This window comes from Syngnathus scovelli, chromosome 17 (assembly GCF_024217435.2).
Source record: "Syngnathus scovelli strain Florida chromosome 17, RoL_Ssco_1.2, whole genome shotgun sequence".
NCBI classification, from domain to species: Eukaryota; Metazoa; Chordata; class Actinopteri; order Syngnathiformes; family Syngnathidae; genus Syngnathus; species Syngnathus scovelli.
Genome location: NC_090863.1, coordinates 9,394,503 through 9,417,189, shown reverse-complemented (window position 1 = coordinate 9,417,189; position 22,687 = coordinate 9,394,503). Strand labels below are relative to the sequence as shown.

The 22,687-nt window shown below is 47.8% G+C and overlaps 4 protein-coding genes across 9 annotated transcripts; 1 reads left to right on the top strand and 3 right to left on the bottom strand.

The window, feature by feature from the left end:
* Positions 1 to 33: 33 nt before the first annotated feature.
* Positions 34 to 13,404, bottom strand: LOC125985122 (zinc finger E-box-binding homeobox 1). 5 transcript variants are annotated; one of them, XM_049747686.2, is made up of 9 exons: positions 12,064 to 12,652; positions 11,621 to 11,754; positions 8,035 to 8,217; positions 7,555 to 7,758; positions 7,122 to 7,324; positions 6,241 to 6,370; positions 4,453 to 6,077; positions 4,222 to 4,378; positions 34 to 4,093 (listed from the first exon to the last, which is right to left on the bottom strand). In XM_049747686.2, the coding sequence occupies exons 2-9, from the start codon at positions 11,652 to 11,654 to the stop codon at positions 3,450 to 3,452; spliced, it is 3,180 nt and encodes a 1,059-aa protein (XP_049603643.1). In that variant the 5' UTR covers positions 11,655 to 11,754; positions 12,064 to 12,652; the 3' UTR covers positions 34 to 3,449. The 5 variants fall into 5 exon arrangements, with proteins under 5 accessions (XP_049603643.1, XP_049603639.1, XP_049603640.1 ...); XM_049747682.2 differs by lacking the exons at positions 11,621 to 11,754; positions 12,064 to 12,652 and adding an exon at positions 13,249 to 13,404; XM_049747683.2 differs by lacking the exons at positions 11,621 to 11,754; positions 12,064 to 12,652 and adding an exon at positions 13,249 to 13,404 and having other exon boundaries at positions 7,122 to 7,321.
* A 718-nt stretch (positions 13,405 to 14,122) lies between these two features.
* Positions 14,123 to 17,020, bottom strand: LOC125985193 (acyl-coenzyme A thioesterase 3). 2 transcript variants are annotated; one of them, XM_068648630.1, is made up of 5 exons: positions 16,759 to 17,020; positions 15,635 to 16,112; positions 15,243 to 15,430; positions 14,763 to 15,133; positions 14,123 to 14,700 (listed from the first exon to the last, which is right to left on the bottom strand). In XM_068648630.1, the coding sequence occupies exons 2-5, from the start codon at positions 16,104 to 16,106 to the stop codon at positions 14,463 to 14,465; spliced, it is 1,269 nt and encodes a 422-aa protein (XP_068504731.1). In that variant the 5' UTR covers positions 16,107 to 16,112; positions 16,759 to 17,020; the 3' UTR covers positions 14,123 to 14,462. The 2 variants fall into 2 exon arrangements, with proteins under 2 accessions (XP_068504731.1, XP_049603783.1); XM_049747826.2 differs by having other exon boundaries at positions 16,813 to 17,018.
* A 32-nt stretch (positions 17,021 to 17,052) lies between these two features.
* sdr39u1 (short chain dehydrogenase/reductase family 39U, member 1) lies at positions 17,053 to 19,429 on the top strand. Its single transcript, XM_049747901.1, has 6 exons — positions 17,053 to 17,210; positions 17,652 to 17,758; positions 17,842 to 17,924; positions 18,110 to 18,231; positions 18,317 to 18,469; positions 18,806 to 19,429. Exons 1-6 carry the CDS (start codon positions 17,195 to 17,197, stop codon positions 19,267 to 19,269), a joined length of 945 nt encoding a protein of 314 aa, XP_049603858.1. The 5' UTR covers positions 17,053 to 17,194; the 3' UTR covers positions 19,270 to 19,429.
* On the bottom strand, positions 19,421 to 22,437 carry mettl17 (methyltransferase like 17). Its single transcript, XM_049747809.2, has 13 exons — positions 22,233 to 22,437; positions 21,888 to 22,029; positions 21,653 to 21,802; positions 21,498 to 21,585; positions 21,301 to 21,382; positions 21,157 to 21,230; positions 20,849 to 20,943; positions 20,697 to 20,767; positions 20,520 to 20,627; positions 20,341 to 20,460; positions 20,176 to 20,262; positions 19,883 to 20,073; positions 19,421 to 19,553 (listed from the first exon to the last, which is right to left on the bottom strand). Exons 1-13 carry the CDS (start codon positions 22,302 to 22,304, stop codon positions 19,445 to 19,447), a joined length of 1,389 nt encoding a protein of 462 aa, XP_049603766.1. The 5' UTR covers positions 22,305 to 22,437; the 3' UTR covers positions 19,421 to 19,444.
* Positions 22,438 to 22,687: the final 250 nt, after the last annotated feature.

Sequence of the window (22,687 nt, the reverse complement as noted above, 5' to 3'; positions counted from 1 at the left end):
ATTTTGAAATCATCCAGTCAGAGTCAAACAAAGTCGGGGATGAAGTCACATGTTTATTGTGAGGGGACTAACATTAGAAAAAAGAGGGTTAACGTGATGCAACACCATGGCACGATTAAAAAAAAAAAAAATTCAAAGCAAAACAGTTGGAGCTTCATTTCATGCGTTTTCAATCAGTAGCTTCATAACGACAACGTGTAACACTTTCATTCGGCTTTTCTTCATTTTATAAACACTTGAATAGAGTACGAGATGAATATTTTCACTTTTTTTTTTCCTTCATATTTTTTATCTGTAAAACAAATCCAGAAAAGTCCCAGAACCACACGGTGGGCTTAGCCTGTTTGATTTGCTGTTTTTGTTTTGTACTAAAATATATTATCAATTGACCCTACGCTCATGTATACTACCAATAATAATAATGCGTAATAAATAACCCACATAAGGAAAATACAAAAGAAAAAGACATAAATATATATATATATATATTTAAAAAAAAAAAAAAAAGTTGTGTCAAGACTTTGTAATACTGGCTTTGTTAAAAACACAACAATAACATCAACAAAAATACTGTTTCGGTAAAGTCAAACAGGAAAACGCGCAAGTGCCACATTGGCTAACGTTTGCCGCCAAAAGTGCGGGACAGCGCGCCGCCATTTTCAACCTGTACAACTGCGCGTGTGGGACAAAAAGAAATCAAGTGTTTTAGTTTGAACTTGAACTGAAATGTTCACAATCTTATTGAAAAACAAGATTTCAGAGAAGGAAATTGTACAAATTCTTTAAGTTGTAAACTTGACCTTTTATGGCTTCACAATGGAAATAAGACCTAAAAAATCTTGAACTTGTTTCCATGTTTGATTGAATAGAAACTTTTGATTTGATTGACTGACTTGACTGATTTGCTTTGCTTTTGACTTAGGCAACACAATTCGATTTTTTACAAATGACAAACATCGACATCAGGTGTTACCAAATCATTGTCAAGTCATTTTAGATGTGAGTTTAAAGAAAGTTGAGTTAAACTGAAATGTTAACAAAATCTTTTTTTAAGTTTAAGAATAAAATACATTTTGAAGTTGATTTATTTCAGTTAATATTGTAAACATGACTTTAAGTGGGAATCACACTCTATTCAGGGGTGCTGGAGAGGAGGGTCCGTTGGGAGGTCGAACCTCGGATTCAGGAGGAGCAGTGTGGCTTTCGTCCTGGCCATGGAACAGTGGACCAGCTCTACAGCCTCAGCAGGATCCGCGAGGGTGATGGGAGTTCACCCAACCAGTCCACGTGTTTTGTGGACTTGGAGAAGGCGTTCGACCGTGTCCCTCGGGAGGTTCTGTGGAGGGTGGAGTACGGGGTGCCGAGCCAACTGATAAGGGTGGTTCGGTCCCTGTATCACCGATACTAGAGTTTGGTCCGCATTTCCGGCAGTAAGTCGGATTCGTTCCCAGTGAGGGTTGGACTCCGCCAAGGCTGCCCTTTGTCACCGATACTGTTCATAATTTTTATGGACAGAATTTCTAGGCGCGGCCGAGGCGTTGAGGGGGTCTGGTTTGGGGACCTCAGCATCGCGTCTCTGCTTTTTGCAGACGACGTAGTGCTGTTAGCTTCTTCAGGCCGTGATCTCCAGCTCTCGCTGGAGCGGTTCGCAGCCGAGTGTGAAGCGGTCGGGATGAGGGTCAGCACCTCCAAATCCGAGTCCATGGTCCTCGATCGGAAAAGGGTGGAATGCCCTCTCCGGATCGGGGATGAGATCCTGCCCCAAGTGGAGGAGTTCAAGTATCTTGGGGTCTTCACGGTCACCCGGGAGAGACTCAGAGTAGAGTCACTACTCCTCCACATTGAGAGGAGCCAGATGAGGTGGCTTGGGCAGCTCATCATGATGCCTCCTGGACGCCTCCCTGGGGAGGTGTTCCGGGCATGTCCCACCGGTCGGAGACCCCGGGGACGACCCAGGACGTGCTGGAGAGACTATGTCTCTCAGCTGGCCTGGGAACGCCTTGGGATCCCCCAGCATGAGCTGGATGAAGTGGCTGGGGAGAGGGAAGTTTGGGAGTCCCTCCTGAAGCTGCTGCCCCGTGACCCGACCCCGGATAAGCGGAAGAAGATGGATGGATGGATGGATGGATGGATGACTTTAAGTGTAAAGAAAAATGGCAATTGTGTAAGTAAATTTAAAATAACTGCTTCATGAACCGCATCAACAATTGGAAAAGAATAATTTTTTTATGCTAAAAAGTGGAAAATTGGCTTTACCAATTGTAATGACAAAGTTTTAAAATGGATGAAAATCATTAAAACCCTTTTCTTGTTTTTTTTTAATGGTAAGACAGCGAATGTACTCGCCTTGGCAAGTTTAGAAAAAACGAATAATTGTTCAAATTCCGCAAAGGATTTCATGTTATGGCGTGTGGCGGCTATGGTTAGCAGGCGGCCAAACGACGCCAATGTGGCGCCGGGCACTCGTAACAGACGTAAATACGAAAGCATCGCAGGAAAGCGACGGCAAGCAACACGCAAGGTAAAGTAACAAACAGAGGTTTGCCAAGACGATGACAACGACAACACTGTTCAATGGCACTTTTAACAGCACGCAGGTCTTGCATAAGGCAGGGGGCGCCGCCCATTTTTCTCATGGCTGGCTTGGGGGGGGAATACTTCTTTTGTCTTCCTTAAGGCTAACAGTCAAAAAATGAAAACAAACGGCGGCTGACATCAACTAACGCCGGATAACACTGAAAGGGCGACGGGTGGAAAAACCGTAGTGCAGCGCTTTTTGTTCGTAAAACTTGAGGAAAATACTGAAGTCGGAAACGTTGGCAACTCAAAAAGAAACAAGAAAACTGTAAAATTGAGTTAGTAACACAAAGCAAAGCATCTATAAACATTTGTAACACTGATAGATGTATAAGGAAGAAAAAAAGTTCAGGCACACCTGGGTGTTTGGACACAGTAGTGGACCGTTAAAAGCAGCCAACCGGAGCCGCAGCCGCAGCTTGAGCCAGAAGTGCAACTGGACCCTGAACCGCCGCAGTTGGAGATTGCAGACGGGCTTCCCCCCATAGAATACAACTGCAAAATATGCATTTTTAAGTGCAGTGAGGCCCCACATATTCCAAGGCCAAATCACCAATTTGGGGGACTCTTCAAGAAAAGATTGGTGCCAAACAATTCTTCTTTTGCGCATTTGAGGGGGTTTGTTTGAACAAAGTTAGTGCTTTGCCGTCATCTTGGGCAATTTGAAAGCTTTTTTTGGGGTGGGGGCTGCCAGACACTGTCAAGTCATTTTTTGTCAGACTAAAAGAAGTACTGACAGAGTAAAAACAGTACGTCAGTCAACAGGCTGTCACAGTTTCCGTGTCATTTTTCGATGGGCCAGTGCATTTTCAAAAGGGTTTATATTCCCTACGAACTGAATCTGGAGCCAGAGGAGTAGAAGCTGGAGTCTCTCAAAGCGTGGGGGGTTGGGGGGTCGCAGCTTGGTCGTCGGAGGATTCCTCGCTGTCCGACCAGTCCCTGATTCTTTTGTACGCGCAGTCGGCCATCTGTTCCAGGTGGACGCCGGCCGCCTCCGCCTGGTCCGCCTTGTCCTCGACGGGCGCCTCCTGCGTCTGGTCGTGCTTCAGCTCCACCTCCACCACCTGGCACGCAAACTCATCCACGTCGAGGTTTTTCTCTTTCTCTTCAGGTCCTTCTTCCACTTCCCCGTCGTTGTCGCTGTCGTTAAAGTCGCCCTCGTAGATTTCGCACTCGCCGTCGTCCACCTGCACCACCCGGATGTCGTCGACACACACGGCTTCGTCGTCGTCGTCCTCGCTCTCGCCGACGTCCGAGTCCAGCGCGACGTCAGGACTGCCCGCCACCGTGGCCGCGCTATCGCCGTCCGGGCTGAGGCCAGAATCGGAGCCGTCCCGCTTGCAGTAGGAGTAGCGGTGGTTCATGTGCTGAGAGTAGGAACCGGAGTGCGAGAAGCGCTTGCCGCACTTGTTGCACTGGTAAGGTTTCTCGCCCGAGTGGAGGCGCGAGTGCTCGATCAGGTGGTGCTTGTGCTTGAAGGCCTTCTTGCACACCGGGCACTCGTGAGGACGCTTTCCTGCAAATACAAACCAAAAGGTCACGATGAGTGTATGTGCATGTGATGTGATGACTATGCCACCACACAAGTCCTTAATAGTCAGACTCTCCCCCCCGCCCCCTACCTGCGGGTCAGAGTCGGCATACCTGTGTGTTCGTATTTGTGCCTGAGCAAGGAGCTCCCCTTTTGGAAGACCTTGTTGCACAGGTCACAGGAATAGACGCCGTTTTCCAGACGCGGCTTCTTCATGAGTGATATCTCCCTCTGCTCATCCGCCACAGCGTCAGCGCTCTGTTCGGGCGTCTGCACAGAAAAACAGACAAAGAAAAGTTCAAGTCTGGTCAGCTTCAAAAAGCCCTTTTCCACGGAGCTCATACCTTGTGCCCGTTGAGCACGACCGTCTCGGCCGCGCCTCCGGCCGTGTTGGCGTAGGTGTAGGTGAGCTGCGGGATGAGGATGGTCCGCTTGGCGGAGCCCCCCATGGCGCCAAGGCACCCCACTGTGCCCTGACCGGCGATAGCCACTAGGGTGGGCAGCTGCGTGCTGGGCACGATGCTGACGGCAGTTGTGTGCGTTTGAGGCGTGGCCAGGTAGACGGTGCGACCGCCCACCTGCTCCTTCCTCAGGCAGGTCAGATTCAGAGTGGCGGGGGACGCACCCTCGGAAGGCGCGGTGGTGCAAGTGGCGGCAGTGAGGGACTTTGGGAGGGACAGGTCCAGAGGTTCTGCCTGGGACTCTGTGACCTCCGGGTCCTCCGGCTCACTTTTGACGATGACCAAGTCGCTGGTGTTCAACGAGGGGGAATCGGACCGGGATCCAGATACGGCTAGCTTGCCGCCGTCTACCGACTCAGAGTTTAGACGCTGAGCCGTCCCGTCTCGGCAGCTCTTTGTCCCAGAGTTCCTCTTGGCAAACCATTTCTGCACCACGCCCACGGGAATACGAACCGAGTCCGAGATCTTCTCCAGCTCTGCCCGGTCAGGGTTGGCGTTGGAGGCAAAGTAGGTCTTCAGGAGGCTCAGGAGATCGTTCTCGGCCGGCTCCTGCTGCAGCGTCACCCCGGCGTCGCTGAGCAAGGCGGCGAAGGACGGGTCCAACGCGGCTGAGTCCACCGCCTCCCCGTTGGCTGCCTTGTGGTGCTGGAGCAGGTGCAGTGCCTCCAGGTGCTCGGGACACTCGTCGCAAAGTGAACAAGCGCTAGAGCCGCAGTCGGGCGGAGCCGCCTCCCCCTCTTCCGTCTTGACGCTCACCGCTTGCTCTGTTTTTGTTTCCGTGATGAGTACAGACTCTTCAGGCTCATCCTTAACCAGGCTGAGGTCCACCTTGGGAGTGGGCGGCTTATCCGCCGTTCTGGTCGGGACGGGTGGAGCCGGGGCAATGTTGTTTTTGACAAAAACCGGCACGGGGTGGGCGGGGACGCTGGAAGTGGCGGCGGTGGCGGCCGGCGCGGGTCCAATGCGATAGTTGATGATGATTTTGGTGGTGCCGTCGTGGTCCACGAAGGCGGGCAGGCTGATGATCTGCTGCTGAGGTTGCTGTAGCACGATACCCGGCTTGCCCTGCACCGTGGCCCCGTTGGGGGGTCCCAAAACCTGCCTCAAAACGTTGCCATCCATAGCCACCTTCAGGACGTTCTGCAGCTCACTCAGGTTGATGTTGATGGGCGGCACCAGACCCACGGTGGGGATCACCATAGCCACGCCTTGAGATAGGGCTTGGGGCGCCGCCCCGTTGGCGGCCGGTGCCGCCGCCACCACGGCTGGCTTGCCGGGGTGCTCGCTCGCCTCCGATTTGATTTGCGTGACGGGGAGCTGCTCTTGCAAGGGTTTGCTTTCCACCCGTGGGACGTCGACGATGGGCGCCGGCGACCTGACGGCCTTGCGGGCCAGGCCGTTGGGGGCGCTGGCCACACTCACGCACTTCTTGCTACTGATGTGCGAGCTGTATGAGCCTGAGTGGGAGAATCGCTTCTTGCAGTTGGAGCACTCGTATGGTTTCTCGCCTGGAAAGCAAACCAAAACAAACAACCGCAATGATAGGAACTGGAGTCAAAAGTCAAAATCAATGGTTTTGACAAACAATCTCCAAAGCGAAACTGGGTAAACCTCTAAAAGCGACACTTTTCACATTTTAGCCAGTGCAAGTTGCTGAACCATCAGACTCACCGCTGTGAATGCGCAGGTGCTCCTTCAGGTGGTGCTTGTACTTGAAGGCCTTGAAGCACTCTGTGCACTTGAACTTGCGAGCACCTCCTCCACTTCCACCGCCACCGCCGCCGGACGGCTGCACGTGACGCTGAGGTAGCAAAAAACAAAAAAAAGAGATACCGTCAGACAAAGCAAAATAAAAAGGAATTAGCTAGCGTAAAGAACCGGCCCTGCTAATGCCACAGAGAAGCGAGGCAGGTGAGAACACGTGTCACCAAAAAGGAGGGTCCAAGCTCAGTTGGACTGGTTCACTGCGATAAATTGCTAGGGGTGCTTTCCCAGAAGAGAGCGGCTGTTTCAGCCAGGGCATAAGAAACCAAATTAAAAAAATAATAATAAAAATAAGATTCTACTTGGACTACTACTATTATAAAGGTGGCTTTAGTTTTAAACAATCGTTTGCATGCCAAAGTGAAGCAGAAGTGTTCCGGTAGCACCAGCGCCTGACTTCAGTTAATCATTTATTATCCATCATCCATCTGCTTCTTCAGGTTTGTTTGACTTTTTAACTGTCAATAGTGGAGCTATCAAAAAGCAAAAACCTGGCCATGGGATTAGTTTCGTACGTCCAGACAGCCAACAATTTCCAGTTCTTGCAAAGACAGGAATGCTGTTTTTCAACTGGAATGGGTTCTTTGGAATCCAAGCCAGTTTCGCTTCAGATTTGGTAAGACCATCATGTCCCTAAACACACACGGACTCTTCACATTTTAGTTTGAAATTTGAGTAAACCATTTCCCATTTTGGCCATTTTCCTTTTGCAGCATTAGATTCGGAAGGCATCTTTATCATGAGAAGACCCACAAAAAGTCACAAAAGAAAATGCTGGCTGTCCCGACCTGCTCTTTGTTGCCCCGGTGGTGGCTCATGTGCCTCTCGAGTTGCGAGCGGTACGTGAAGGTGTAGCTGCAGTGCGAGCATCTGTAGTTGTCTTCACTGGTCTCGTGCCGGTACTTGATGTGCTCCTTCAGCGAAGCGTTGCGCTTGTAACCCCGCGAGCAATACGGACACGTGTGCAGCTGAAACGTGTCCGGCGTGCCTGCTGGAAAAATCAAAAAACGGCCTGAGCTTCTGCTAAGTTCACTCCCAACTTCTGCTGGATCTGTTTCTCCAATGACATGTGCTACAGAAATGCGTGGATGCTTAAGGGCGCAGTCGTCACTGCTTTCAACCGGTCTGAACTAAGTGTGCTGAAGATTAGGTTTGTTTCATTGAAGACAAAATTGACTTTGATGTTCACAAAAATGACTTGTTTGTGGATGGCGCTGTTACCGTTTTCATCGGCGCCCCCCGTTTCCGTGGGACTCTGCTCATCGTCAGCGGCTTCCGGGTAGAGGGCGGCCGTGTCTCCTTTCCGGATGATCTCCTGCTCCTCTTCTTCCTCTTCTTCCTTCACGACAACCTGCCCCTCCACCTTTCCGTCCCCTCCTCGTCCATCTTCACCTTCTTCTCCGGACACACGCTGATCCTCTTTCACTGAAAACACACACAAGACATGCTCGGAATGATTCCATCTGGAAAAAAAAAACAAAAGCTGCTCTGCAGAGACACCGCTAGGGGGCACTACAAGCCAGAAAAATAAGTTTGAAAACAGGCTTTAAGGTTTTCAATTAGGGTCTTACTTCCTTCCTTCCTTCCTTAGCTTATTTTGAAATCAAATGTTTTAGTTTCCGTTGCATGGACTCCATGTTTGAGCCAGGTTAAAACATGCTTGTCCACATCATTAGGCATCCCAAGTTCAACATGTTCTACCTCCATTCCAAGCGCCGTTGTGTGCTAATACTGCGTCGGTGGCGTCTGTTGCTTCTTTGGCATGGCGGCGGTCCCTCCTCGCCACGGCGGTATCTGGCGGGATTTCATCCTCCACGATGTGGAGCTTGTCATCATCGTCCGAATCAGAGCTGCTGGCCTCCAAGCCGCCGTTCAAGTTTGTCACTGCAAGAGACGAGGAAAAAATTTAAGGACAAAGCCAGAGGGCATATAATAAGTCTGCTTAACGCAGGAATTAAGGCAAAACACAAATTACATAAATAATTGTTGGTGTCTATATGATATTGTATGTCAATAAGTGGAAGCTATATCCTTGTTGCTAATTATAATGACACAATATTGTACATTATATTGCATATAATGTGCATGCAGCAGCAGCATCTTATTGTGAAGGGCCCGTCAAAACAGATCTCCCCCTCTCTCCCTTCCTGGCGAGCAAGCGGCCCCCCACGCCAACCGGTGACCCCAAACAAGAAGTCACGAGCAAAACACGTGGGTACACTAAGTAGCGCACAAACACAACAAGAAAGGAGAAGTCCATGAGCGGTTGCCTCAGGTGAGCAAAAGTGACATGATGCGCGTCACCAGAGCACAACTAATGAGTGTGTGTGCATGTGTGTGTGTTGACCCAGTGCAGCTGTGCAGCATGGGAAGCCAGCCAAACCCCAACAGACAACTACCCCACTGTGTGTGAGTGGGTGTTCATGTATGTGTGTGTCTGCAAGTAAATGTGACCAGACTTCAACACAGAGAGCAGCTGCTGGCTCCGTAAAGAGAAAGAAAGGCCATTTTTTGCTTTACACCCCTCCTATCATGGGAATTCAAATCCTGTAATTAGTGTATTTCAAAAAATGAAATTGAAATAAATTGACATCTTCCTGTCATCTCCAATTAACTCATCGAAGCCCAACACCTCTGAGTGAGTGTGTGCCATGTAGTCACGTCGTACACCTTTGGTGCGACACGAAGTGACATACGTGGTAGCTGCGTGCGCCCACACACAGGAAGTGACACGTGAGGTTCAAACCGGTCACTTCCTGTTTCTGTCCCTCTGTCACTTCCTGCTTCTCACTCAGGTGAGGCCCTCACATTCAGATGTCTCAAGCAACTTTGAGTCCACTGGAGGTCAAGTGTGTTGCAACCAAATCACCTGCTAACACAGAGCAAAAATGTACATGTGCGTGCACTCGTGTTTTTTTTTTCACCAGAGCCTCAAAGGCCCCGCAGGATGTGTTCTAACGGGACTTTCAGACATTGCTTTTACTTTGATGAGGTGCCATTGCACGGGAAGTCCACGTGTGTCACACTAGCGAGCAGTTAGTGCAGTTAGCACGTAGCACATTAGCATCACTGCCATCAATCAGGCTCCCCCGAGTGGCCTCCATTAGCGCTCCTCCAAGGGGATTCGTCAGTCTCGGAGGCGCCGCGACTTTATGCTGAACAGCTTCATCAACATGGACCCCGGGGACGCGCACACACAAACATACACACTTGTATTTCAATTACACAGCTTGAAAAAAAAAAGATAACGATACTGTATGTAAATGAAATCCATTTTAAAAAAATATTTTGATCATTTTGTAACACTCTTGCTGATACAAAAGTGCCAAACTGATTTTATTTATGAAAATTGTACATTTGTACAATTGTATAAGCATTTATAATAATACATTTACCATGGTAAATCTAAAAAAAAAAAAAATATTTTTGTTGCTTTCTTTGGGAGATTGGGGCCCGACGAACTCCGCCGAGCAACGAGTGGTCCTTGCAAAGCATTAAGTTAGTTGAAAGAATAAAATGATTTCAAGAGGAGCTGAAGTACGGCTGTTACATAAGTAAGTCTACCTACAGTCAGTGCTCGGTGCGGTGTGCTTCATTCCAGCCCACCCCCAACCCCCCTTTGAGTGCAACCAGCTGCTTCTTTTGAGCCTCTCAGGCCAAAGAAAGAAAGAGAAAGTAGGACGGCGAGATATGCAAATTGAATACCGCCACAAGAGAGACGCAGGACTTTCCCACCACCTACACTAGAGGAGGGGGGTTTAGGCAACACACACAAGCCATTATGGAATTCCTTCAACATCAATCAAATGTTTTGCTTGATCAAAACGATGCCGATTCACGATAAAGAAGAAGCGGCGATGACGCTATATCGTTCATCTGTTGCATAATTGTGACTGTGGAAGCTGAAAATGAAGGATTTGGCTCAACTGTAATCTGGCGCGCTTAAAAAGTTGTCATCAAAAGTGAAGGAAAGGCTTAGAGGTAGACCGGGACTGAGAGAAAGAACGGAGACATCAAAACAGTCAAAAAAGGGAAAGCGAGTTAAAAGCCATGACGCAAAAAGTGGCAAACGTCTTTTCCATTGCTCTCTCTGCCAACCAGCAGGTGTTGTTATGGTACGGCTGCCAACGGAACCGCTTCTCTCATGTTGAGGGAAGATGCCACCCATGTGCGATGAAGTCTCCGCAGATCATTTGAGTCACTTATTGAAGCATGCTGATGACATCACGGCATTTTAGCCCGTTATGATGTAACGTGATTACTTAACAGCTCACATTGCGCCGACTCGCACATGTGCTCCGAAGGGCTAACACAAAGCGTTTGTGATTTGAACTCTGACCTCTTGAAGGGGGGCTGAGCGGGTGTTAGGGGTCCCATGCAAACACTTCATTGTCCAGATGCTAAGGCCACGCCCTCACCCCCACCTCGTCCCGCCTCCGCAACACTTGGCAACATCATACTGACGCGGTAGCTTAACGCTCACATTCGAGGTTTCAGCTTTAGTCTCGCATTTCCTCTTTCGGACAAAATAAGACTCATAAAGAGCGCGTGCCCTCATATGACAACAATGCTAAATTAAGGCTGACTTAGTCATACATTAGAATGCAATAGAACAGGATAGATGGGCAATTTCAACATGTTCAATACACGGCTACCCGGCGACGTTAACACAATTATATTGCAATGTTACTTTGCGATGTTTTTACATTTTTCCTGATTTTTTCAACATTTTTAGTCTCCTACTATTTTGACTTCTGGGGAATTTTAAAACCTTTTTACATTTTTTTTTATCTTGACATAATCCGCTTCCATCGGCAGCTGTACCATTTTTGCAGTGGTGGACTCACGTAAACACAATTTATACAGTCATATAAATATTTAAAAAATTCAAAATTTCACGTTAAAATAATTTTTTTGTCATTTCACTGTCTTAGCCCAAAAGTGTTTTTCCAGATTATTCAATTCATCCTTGTGACACTACAATTTCCCCTTTAGAAGCATTTGTAATTTTATCATTTTATTATGGGAAGACATTTTAAAGATATTTTCTATTACAACTATTTTTATGCCTTTTACTGCTACTTTGCATGAATACTACGCAGCCAACAATAAATGAATAGTCGCCACACTTATGACAGTAAATAACCAACTGTTAAACCCTGGTCTATGACATCATGTGAACACGTGATTTCCACAAGGCAGGTCATCACCATCATCCTCATCATTTTCATTATCATCATCAAACGGCCTCGCCTGCATAACGATAAAAAGGGGGAGGGAGAATCACCTGCGGCCATGACAGCACCTTGACTCCCCCACATCCCGTGTTCCCACCTCGTCCTCCCAAAGCAGTCAGCGCACCAGGCGCGCCACAAACATCCCTTGAAAAGGCACCTTGGCTTGGCGTAGGTTTTACATCACCTGTGCGACAGACACCACGGAGTCAAGCGAGCCTCAGCCGGCGAGGGGGACTCGACCCCACCCCAACCTGCCTCACTCCACTGCAGTGTCGGCCGCCATTGAGCCGATAAAAGTGCGAATGAAGCGCACAGCACAATGGACGCCGTAGCACCACGCGTGGAATACAATTTTTTTCTCACCAACCAAACGCGCAATAACGAAAAAAGAGGCAAAGAAATAAAATCACGCACAAGAGGGTCACGATGACAAAAATCCCGCGAGATTATAAAAGCCAAAAAGAATAAACGGGGAGGAAAACAGCATCGCTACCTGCGCAGGTTGTCATTTGCAGCCCCCTTGTGTGTGCGTGTGCGGGTCGAGATCCTCGCGACACACACGACACGAGATCCACTTCCGGTCGAGCTTTTGCAGGTATTCTTTCAATTCGTCTTATTTCTAAGCCATCGCAGGGCCGCCTTCAGGTAAACATGAAGAAGATGAGGAAGATGGTGATGATGATGGCTCCTGGACGGACGCACCGTCGTGACGTCATCACGACAGGAGAGAGGGGGGTAAAGGTGTTCTCCACCCCCTCCCATCCGCACGCGAATAACGGTCCCTATTAATAGCAGGCTAATACAGCACGCAAACTAACGCCGTGTGTCATTTTTGGCTAAAAACTCACGCGCCGAATATACAGGTGCGTAAAGTACTGACTGATCGGTGTCATACGGTTTACTTTCTGTGTCGTGGAAATGCACTTCCACGGGGCTTTGCATAGAATTAGAGGATTAGTTAAGCGAGTCCCGTGTGAGCGATGACGCCAAAGATGAAAGTATTTAGTTTCCTTTTTGCGTAATCACCTCCACGCTTACCTTAAACGAGAAAACATTTGGTGCAGCAGCAGGGAGGAGCAGCAGGAGGAAAACGGGGAGGGGGGGGGGGGTTAGGAAGTGGCCACGAAATAATAAACATCCCATCTCTCTGCCATCACCAAGCCTCGTGCGAAAACGTCGCACTTTAGACACAACTCCCGGAGCCAGGCTCCGACGATGAAAGTGACAACCACAGAGTTGTCGCAACCCCTAAGGACAATCCACGGCTCGGTTCGGCGGCCCTCCGGAGTCCCGCCGAGCATCGCCCCGGACCAAGCTTTCATCCGCTGGCCGTTAACAAAGTGCGCGCGAGCGGTGGCCACGTTGTTGTGCAGAAAAGTTAACTACAACAGTGTATAAAGTAGTTGGAACAACTCAGAGAAGTCACAAAACGAGCGCTTGCCTGACTTCTTATAACGGATAACGGTTCAGAGAGAGTGCCGCTAGGCGGAGGGAGAGACGCCATCCAGGTATAACGGTACACCCCCCCCCCCCCCCTCTCAGAAAACACACCGCCCCCCCATTAAAGTCCACCAAAGTCGATAGCAACAAGTCCGGGAGGGAGTGTAAGTGGGAGTCAGGTCCAGGTCCCGGTCCGCACGGCGGCGGTGGCCCGGCCCGGGTGGAGTTAAACACTCACCGCTGCTCCGTTTCGGGTTGGCCTGTTTTCTGCGTTTACACCTGGGGCCATCCGCCATGATCGCCTCGCTGCGAGTCTGAAACACACAGGCACTCGCGAGACACCCCCCCACCCCCTTCCATTCCTCACCCACCCATGTGTGCTTTACGACGTCACCTTCCCCCTCCTCCTTTCCGAACACCTGTTTGCGACGCTATCTTCTGCTTTACGACGTCACACCTCCCTCTTCTAAAGGACCCGAACACCTGGTTTGCGACCCTGCTTCTCGCTTTACGGCTAACACCTTCTTAGTCTTTTCAATAGCCCCCCAACCCCTCCCTTAACCTCTTGCGGGAAAACATCTGGATTACGACGTAGTTCGCTACATTACGGCAACACCGTTGCGTCAGTTACCTTAGAACTCATGCGCCCTCTCTGCTTTTCTCGCACTGAACACCTCTGGTTTGCGACGCTGCATCCTGCTTTACGGTAAACACCTTCTTATTCGTTCCCATGGATCCTCGAATTTTAATTATTTCCAGACCTCAACACCGTTGACATGAGCAACAGAATAATAGCATGACACTTACATGATTATGTGGATGCCATCGCACATAAGGCCCAATGCAATGAAACTAGAGTTGTTCTCGTTTAGAAAAAATGTTTTAAGCTTATCAAAGTAAAATAATATTTTGGGGAGTAAAGTTATCCTCTTACCAGAATACTCAAATTTGTTTCGATAGGAAAATCTTATAAGTAGTTTAAATTAAAATAATAATAATAATAATGATAACTTTCCAGTATACAAATCATATTTTTGACTGAGTCCTAATTCTTATGAAAACCTCCTAACCTTATGAGAATAGTCATACTGTTTTCAAGAATAAAGTCAAAATAAATTTTGCAAGAATAACGTCATATTTATTCTAAAAAACACATTGCAAGATAAATCAGATTTTCCGACAAAGAAACTGTAATATTGCATTGCTAGTCATATCTTCACAGGAAAAAAGTTAAAGAATAAAGTTGCCATCTTAGTTTGACATTTGTAATTATGATTATCGTTTCAATGTAAAATACAGTTTGAAAACTTGCTATTTAGTATATGACAAAAATCATGAGTTGAATCAAAAAGTTGGTATTGCATGCAAGGGGGGAGGGAAAGTGCATCATTATCAAATATGATGCGTTGAACGACCACTTACGCTTTCTGGATGATTTAGCCATGTTTCAGTTCACAATTTGGCTTTGGTGTTGGTGTGTGGGCAGCTCAGGCGGTTCCTGAAGAAGTCTTCCACCTTCTTCCAGGCGAGCACCTCAGCGTGGCCGTGGGCCCGGGGCTCGCCGCCCCACAAGACGGGAATACGCAGGAACCCATGCACACCCGAGTAGCAGTGGGGCCCGTAAGGTGGCTCCAGGTGGTGCCCGGCCCGCGGGTAACACACCGTCTCCACATTCTGCTTCCCGGCTCGCCTGAGTCCACAAAGCAGAAAAATTAAAGTTAAAAAGGAGGGCAAATAATAAAAAGCTATTACCGGAGTCGCGCCGCCATGCTCTCCATGTAGTTCCGGCAGTCGAAGTTGAGGCCATCCTCAGAAGCCAGAAGGAGGAAGTCGGCGGTCGCTTTCTCTATGGGGATCAGACTGGTCCGGTTCTCTTCGCTGTCGGGGTCACCGGCACCATATTTGACGATGTTGGCGCCGTCTGGGGTGGGTATGATCTTGCTCAGATCCAAGGTCAAAGAGGAAAGGACCTCTTGACCCCGGTAGTGCAGAGGGGCTCCGATGTTGGCGCTGCAGGCGTTGATCCAGACCACCGCACGCACGCCGGGCACAAAGGCCGCCAAGGACAGGGCGATGTCGCCCCCTTTGCAACGCCCGATCACGCCCAGCCCATCACTCCCCACCTAGAAGCGCAAGCGACAACTAAGCATGGAAGACCCGGCGATGGTTTTTTTAGGCCAGTACCAGTCCCGATATTTGGCAGAATCAAATTCTGATTCTTGATGTGGTCACCTTAGCATGCTGCTGTAAGAAGCGCAGGGCCTGCTGGAAGCGGTCAAGCTCTACATACTTGACGTCGGTGGGTTTGCCGTAGAAGACGGCCAAGGTCAGGACCACGAAGCCTTTGTTGGCCAACAGGCTGCCTCGCTTCTCTGACGCAAAGGGAGACAAATCCAGCACGCCCGGGAAGGGACCTTCACCTAAGGAAATTGTCACCATTGGTCAGGGCCTCAAGTCAGCTTGCTCAGATGGCCTATCAGTATCCAGTGTCAACATGGTGAAGTTTGAACCTACGCTCTCAAAACAAGGTAAGAATTTCATGTTAGCGTTATGGCTCCAAGTAAGATTGGAAGCCCGGCTAAGGCTTTCTAACATTTCAGTTTTAAATAAAGTCTGGTTCTCACCTGGTGGTGTGAACAACACTCCGTTACACTTTCCAAGGTCAACGACCTCCCGGATGACGCCCTCCCCCATCAGGACCCTCTCGTTGGTGGCCTCCGCCACGGCTCCTCCCCGCTCCTCCTCCTCCACGTCTACGCCGTCGTGCACAGAGAACCTTACCACGAGGGGACTCGGCGCTTTCGTCCAGTGGAAATATTTGAAGGGGACGGCGGCCCGCATAGACCACAGCAGGCCCATGGGTTCCACCCCCTCGTAGGTGCCACACAGGGCGGCGTCTCGGCGGAGGTCCAGCTCCCCGCTGCCGTTCGCCCGATAGACGGCCGCCGAGTGGAAGGCCGTACCCCGCTCGTCGGTGGTCCGCGCCCTTAGGGTGACCACCTGCCCGGACTTCAGGCCGGCCACCTTCACGTGGATGGCCTCGTCGAAAAGGCAGCGGGCACTCGGGAGAAGACGGAGGCGCACTTGGTGCGACATGCTAAACTAAACGGGAGCAAGAGAACAAGAATCAGTCACTGGAGTAGACAGCACAATTTGACTGGCCTCTTGATTAATAAAAAATATACATACAAAATTAACATTTGTTTGTTAGTTCGGTAAAACATTGGGAAAAAATGTTTTTTTTTAACTTTTGCTGGTAGAAACTCGCAAATTCTTAAAAAAAAAAGCTTCTGAACAGTCGAAAGGAATTTTTTTTTTGCCGATTTATAACGACATGGAGAACAAACACTACCTCATTAATTTTGATTTGCATTGATTTTTTGAGGTGGCAAAATGTCTAAAATGACTTCGAGCACTAGATGTTGGTAGCTCGTTCTAAGGTTTTGTGCCGTCCTCTAACTGTAATTTTATGCAAGTGTCCTTTGGACTTGGAAAAAAAGACAGTAAGGGGTTATTTGGTTGTTTACTTCAACTTGTCGTTGGGTTTGGATTGTGGATCTTTTAAACATACATCGAAAATGTATTCTTTATTAAAAATGAAATGTGGATAGCACATATTTTGCACACGAGAACGTATTTTGTATTCGTGCATTCTGGTTTGGGAATGCATATTCTGTGTTCTTACGCACGAGAGCAGTTGGATCAAAAGTTTTGCTGGTTGACGGTGTCTGGCTTAAACTTACTTTACCTGGGAGATACTCCGCACGGTGGTATTTAAAGGACGTTTTTAAAACTAACTTACCTCGATGTTCAAGAAAAATTATCACTTTGGTCCAGTTTAAAGTATCTTGTCTGCGCTCGGAAAAAAAGGCGCTGTCAAAGTTCTATTTTCAAAGCTAAATTTGTGTGCATTTTATGCGCAAGATTAAACTGTGATTTAACGGATCAGACACATTCTGTTTTGTTCAAGGTTTGCGTACTCGGCTCAATCCGCGAAAGGAACGCCCAACTCTGCACTTTTTGGACTACAAATTGACGTCACTAACTTTACTACGGCGTTCCGGTAGGTTCAGAAGAGCCAAGCAGCTGAAGAGTTGTCCTCCGAGTGGCACTCATTTTAACGACAGACGCTACATTTGTTCATAACATTGTAGCAAATACCGGAATACTGTAATTAATTTAGTATGAGAGTCGTCATAGGTATGTAACTTTCAGGACCTTTTCAGACTTATATTCGACTAGGGAAAGGTCATTGTGACACAACGTGCTAGTTGGTGTTAGCATTCTTTTGTAAAACCTACCCTGATAATAAATCATACTGGCACTGATAGGTACTAACGTTTAATTGTGGGAAAGTGTTATTGTTTTTTGCCAATGTCAAATCTTTTATAATAGCTCGTTTTGTAATCATTTACGCATGCGCAGTTTTGTCACTCGATTGCTGGCATTGCCTTCAGAGACAGTCTGAAATCACAATTCCCCCCCCCCCCCCCCCCCAATGTTTACTTAAATTAGCATTCTATGTAGTTTAAATCGTGTGCTGCTTTCAGGGACATTGCGACACAATACATTCCTCACATCGTTATGTTTAGTTAAATTATCCTACCTACCTACCTTCCTTCCTTCCTTCCTTCCGCGTAGGTGGTGGTTCTGGCTTTGTGGGTCGTGAGTTGACTCGCCTACTCCGAGACAAAGGCCACGAAGTCACAGTGATCTCCCGCCATCCCGGCCCCGGGAGGATCACATGGGTACGATGATCCAGATGTGATAAGTATCACACCTCTGTACCTGAATGCATCACAGCCTGGTTTTTTCTTATTGCCTCCACCAGGGTGAATTGGAGTCGTCCGGTCTCCCTCCGTGTGAGGGTGCTGTCAACTTGGCAGGGGAGAATATCATGAACCCGCTGCGATGGTGAGCATCACCATTATACTTGCAGAAAGCAGCCATTCACAATACCTGAAATAGGAGAGGGGGAAAAACAATGCCGCCGTGCACAAAAGAAATAAATAGAATGACCGAATAACCCACACCTTGCACAGTAGAATTAAAAATAATCCAGAATTGAAGCGAGTGACAATTCTCCCTTTTTGTTTCAGGTGGAACGAAAGCTACAAGAAAGATTTGTTTTCCAGTCGCGTCGATAGCACAAAAGCTCTGGCGGATGCTATCGCTGCGTCCCCGAGTCCTCCCCACTCATGGGTCCTGGTGTCGGGCGTGGGTTAGTTATTTGTCGGAAACGTCTTGTTTGATGCTCGCCACTGTTTGTTTTTGAAAATGGCAGTAATTGGCTTTTGCGATTGCAGCGTGCTACAAACCTAGTCTGACAGCCGAGTACACGGAGGACAGCGAGTGGACGCCGTTTGATCTCCTCTCAAGGCTGGTGAAAGAGTGGGAAGCTGCTGCTCTGCTGCCAGAGAGTATGTCAGAGACCACCAAGCAAGTAGTTGTCCGACCCGGTACGTAGTGAATTATGTCTATTCGTGGATGGCTTTTCACACATAAACTTAGAAAACACTTCTATAGTTTTGATTTAGAAGGGGGGCTGCATACTATAATCATGATAATAATTTGCCATCTTAGAAATCATATTTTTTGTAATGGTATATTTTGCCACTTTATATTTTTAGATTTGGAGTTTTAATATTTTAGGTACTACTAATCACAAATCATAATACATGAACAAATGACATTTTTCTGACAACAATGATATTTTGTCTCACCATAAATCCTGATCCAGTTTTCACAGCCCCTTTCTTGACATCCTGTTGTTCCTTCCTCCCTCCTACCATCAGGGGCAGTTTTGGGCCGTGACGGCGGCGCCATGAAGCAAATGCTGCTTCCCTTCTGGCTGGGCCTGGGTGGCACCCTGGGCTCTGGCCAGCAGCCCTTCCCGTGGATCCACGTGTCGGACCTGGCCGGCATCATTGCCCAATCCCTGGAGCCGCCCTCCCCTTCCGGAGCTCCACTTGGCTCTGAGCCCCCGTCTGGTGCGCCACCCTCCTGCCGCCAGGTCCTCAACGGGGTTGCGCCCGCCCTCAACACCAATTACGAGTTCACCAAGGAGCTGGGTCGGCTGCTGTGTCGTCCCACCATCTTACCCGTGCCCACCTTCGTGCTCAACACTCTGTTGGGTTCAGAAAGAGCTGTGATACTGGCTCAGGGCCAGAAAGTGGTACCCAAAAGGACTTTGGAGACTGGGTTCCAGTACAAGTACCCAGACTTGGTGTCGGCTCTCAAACAAATTGTCGCCAGTTAATAATAATAATAAAAAAAGTACACTACACTGCAAGAAACACCTCCTCGTCCATCATTAGGGGACAACCATGAAAACACTTGGAGTTGCTCCTCACTGATGCAAAAATGCGAGTTTTGAGTTGGCTATTTGATTTAGAAATAAGGCCTTCATGTTAACTTGATTACAGGTGTGTTTATTAGCCTGATGTTGGTTCACCATCGGTGTCGTCTTCATTTTGGTTGTCGTCTTGAACTAGAGGAAGTCGGTCGCCCCATTGGCTGCTGCGGGCGCAGCGATAAACGTCTCTAAATGGAAAAGAAATATATTCAGGAAAGGCTCTGGGTGTGTATTTGAGCGCTACTAATGCTTGGGACATTAGCATAAAAACTGCTGAGTGAGTTACCATGACCTCATTTCTTGGACCTGTTCAGTAATATAACTCATGCCATGCTAAAGAAGTTAGCATACCTTATGCTAGCGAAGTTTAGTTGACTTTATTTATTGCAATTAAAGAGGAACTGCATCTTGTTTGGTAATATGCGGCTCGTTATAGCTCACGGTAAGGAACTGCTAATTTAACATTCAACTGCGAACTTTGTTAGCCATTAACCTCCTTATCTGGGGTCTCTCTCACCGTCCATGTTTGCTGGCGGTCACCACCAGGTGCTCCAGGCGTCCGTCTGGGCGACACAGACGGCAATGCACGTGCCTTGTCCTGGCCTGTGGGGGCGCTAGCAGCCTGGACCAGTGCACCTCTTCCTCTAGGGGGCGGCGTTGCTCTCGGGTCATAATCAGATAGCTGAACTTTTCCATCTGACTGTTATGCTAAAACAAAACAATAGATGAAATAATTACGGTACTGTGCGAGTTAGGAGTTTAATGCTAACTGCATGAGCCTCGGTTATTGGCCAATAATCAAATACCTACCCCGTATAGCGGCATGTACATCTGATGGAAGTTGCAAGGCACGACGGATGCTAGTGCAAGTTTGGGACACGTGGCTTCGTGAGGACACTAAAAAAACAAACAAGTGAAATGTATTGCAATGTATCATCATACCAGTAAATACGTATAAATGATCAAAATAAATACCGGGGCAAACACAGAAGCCGGTCTGGTGTCATGGACGGTTTTGTCTTGGTTGCGTAGTAGAGTCCGCCGAGCTTCCATTAGCATCTGATGGCCTTCTTTGGTCCCATTTTCCACCAATAACTGATAGAAAAACAGTTGACAGTATTTCATTTCATTGTAGTCTAGTCTGTGTTACCCACGAGGTAGGAGGCGGTCTTCCTCCACAAAACGAGCACGGCCTCTTCCCGCTCCTTGGCACTGGCAATTTCCGACAACGTGTAGGCTGACGCCACCAAATCAAACTGCACCTGAGAGAACAAAAGTGTTGCTCGTTCAGCTACAAACGGTCCTTGTCCAGGTAAATCATTGGATCTCACCTTGGGAGATACAGGTAGAAACTGCCTGAAGTAAACATGCTTGATGTGAGCTGCTGCTTGTTCGTCGTCACCTTCGCCACCAGAGGGTCATCATTTAAAGCCAATCTCTTGGCAGATCATTATTTTCATTTTTGGGCTGAGTGAGGCTGTACCTTTAAGAAGACGTTCCGCCAAAATGTTCATGGGCCCTGAGCTGTCCACACAAACCAGCTCATTCAGAGTGGCAGACCAGCAAGCATGAGCCGCCCTGGTCAGATCAATGACAGATTTGGAGCCACCATTTACAAATGAATGCACAATATGAACACATACGCAACTAAGTCCCATTTTTGTTGGTTTGCTTCTAAACCCAAACTGAGAGTACCTAAAAAGAACTATGAGAATAATAAAACAGCTGGAGGAGATGCTCTGCCATCAAACTGGATCCCGTTTTGACAACTGTACCCTCAAGTTCACTTACCAGGCCACCGTTCCCAGCCCGGACCCAAAATCCAGAAGAGACTGAGGAGCAAACGTAGGATCGCGTTTCTTGATCTGAAAGCGACAACGACAAAAAATGTTAAGGATTAATTAGAACTTCTTGCGACTGCATTTTTTAATGGACCTCGTTAAGAGCCCTCCTGACGGCGGCGTAGCCTCCAGCCATCTTCGCCGCCATGTAGACCACGCCGAGCTCCTCGTCATACCTTCCAAAAAAAATACCGACGAATATGATCCATTATGTAAGTAACAATACATTACAAAAAAAAAATCCATGTTTTGTATCCTCATAGGAAACATAATGGTGATCCAGTCAAGTACTTCATAGGAGTCCAGTGATAAAATGTCCGCCGGAGCTCCGACAACACGCCCCTCTTGATGCGGTCAGCCGCTACTTGCTCATCAAAATCTGCAATGTGAAAAGATGCAAACGTGAATTATATTCATGACTATTAATATCATACAAGGTTACCCACTTCCTCCTTTTTCCATGGTCTTCTTCCACAGTTCCTTTTCCAAACTCACGGCCTTTTTCCTCACTGCCGAGTCCTCGGCAGCTCGCTTCCTGCTCCACAGGAAGTTGGTCAGTTTGCGAGCACGGTCAGGAAGCTGTGTCACCTGAGACCCTAAGAAATTATAACATATACATCCCTAAAATGGTTCCGTATCCATATAAGTAACCATGGCAGCAAAATTGTTTCTCCAACTTACTGTGGATGATAGAGCGGGCGGCCATCAGGAGTTCTTCGGGCAGGCGGAGGGTTTTGAGGTGGGTCACCCCCGGGTGTCGTTTGTGTGGCTCTCCTTGGAGGAAATCCGCTTTGGACTGAGGCTTTGCGACGGCACTCAAATTCTGGGAAGAAAATTTAAATATCAAACGAGTTAACGGTGCAGCGTGTTGAGTTTGACAGTAATCCTGTAATGATGCGCTGGACAAATTTCAAAAGAATGCTTCTGAATCGAGTACAGTTATACACTTATGCGGTCAAATTTAGTTAGTTGTGGTAAACAGTTGTGTTAAATGACAGACGACCACACAAACCAAAATGACCTTACCCTGCTCCACACTATCCTGTTCACATTCGCCCGCTGGCATAAAACGCAAGAAACGTAGCTCCTCGTCGCCATTGTAAGTATTTCTCGAACTTGTTAGCTATGAATTAAAATTAAACGAGGATGAAACTGTTAGCCACACTTTGTGGAAGCACATTTCTGGATCCGTCGACAAAATAACTCCGTGTGACGAATGAAGCGGAACTAATTTTGATCACATTTTGGTTCCTGGTGTTAATTGGATAAGTGCACTAACTCCAAGCCATGACTTGTATTTTATTTTATTCGAAACTGAATTGATTATTTACGATTTTATATATTTGCTGTCAATTTGAATACAGTACAGAAAGAAAAAATGACCAGTGCGCATGCGTTAAAAAGTTAACCGGTTCAAATCCCGCTGTGTCCTGTTACATTTTTATTTTTATTTTAATTTAATTTTTTTTTTTACTGTTTTC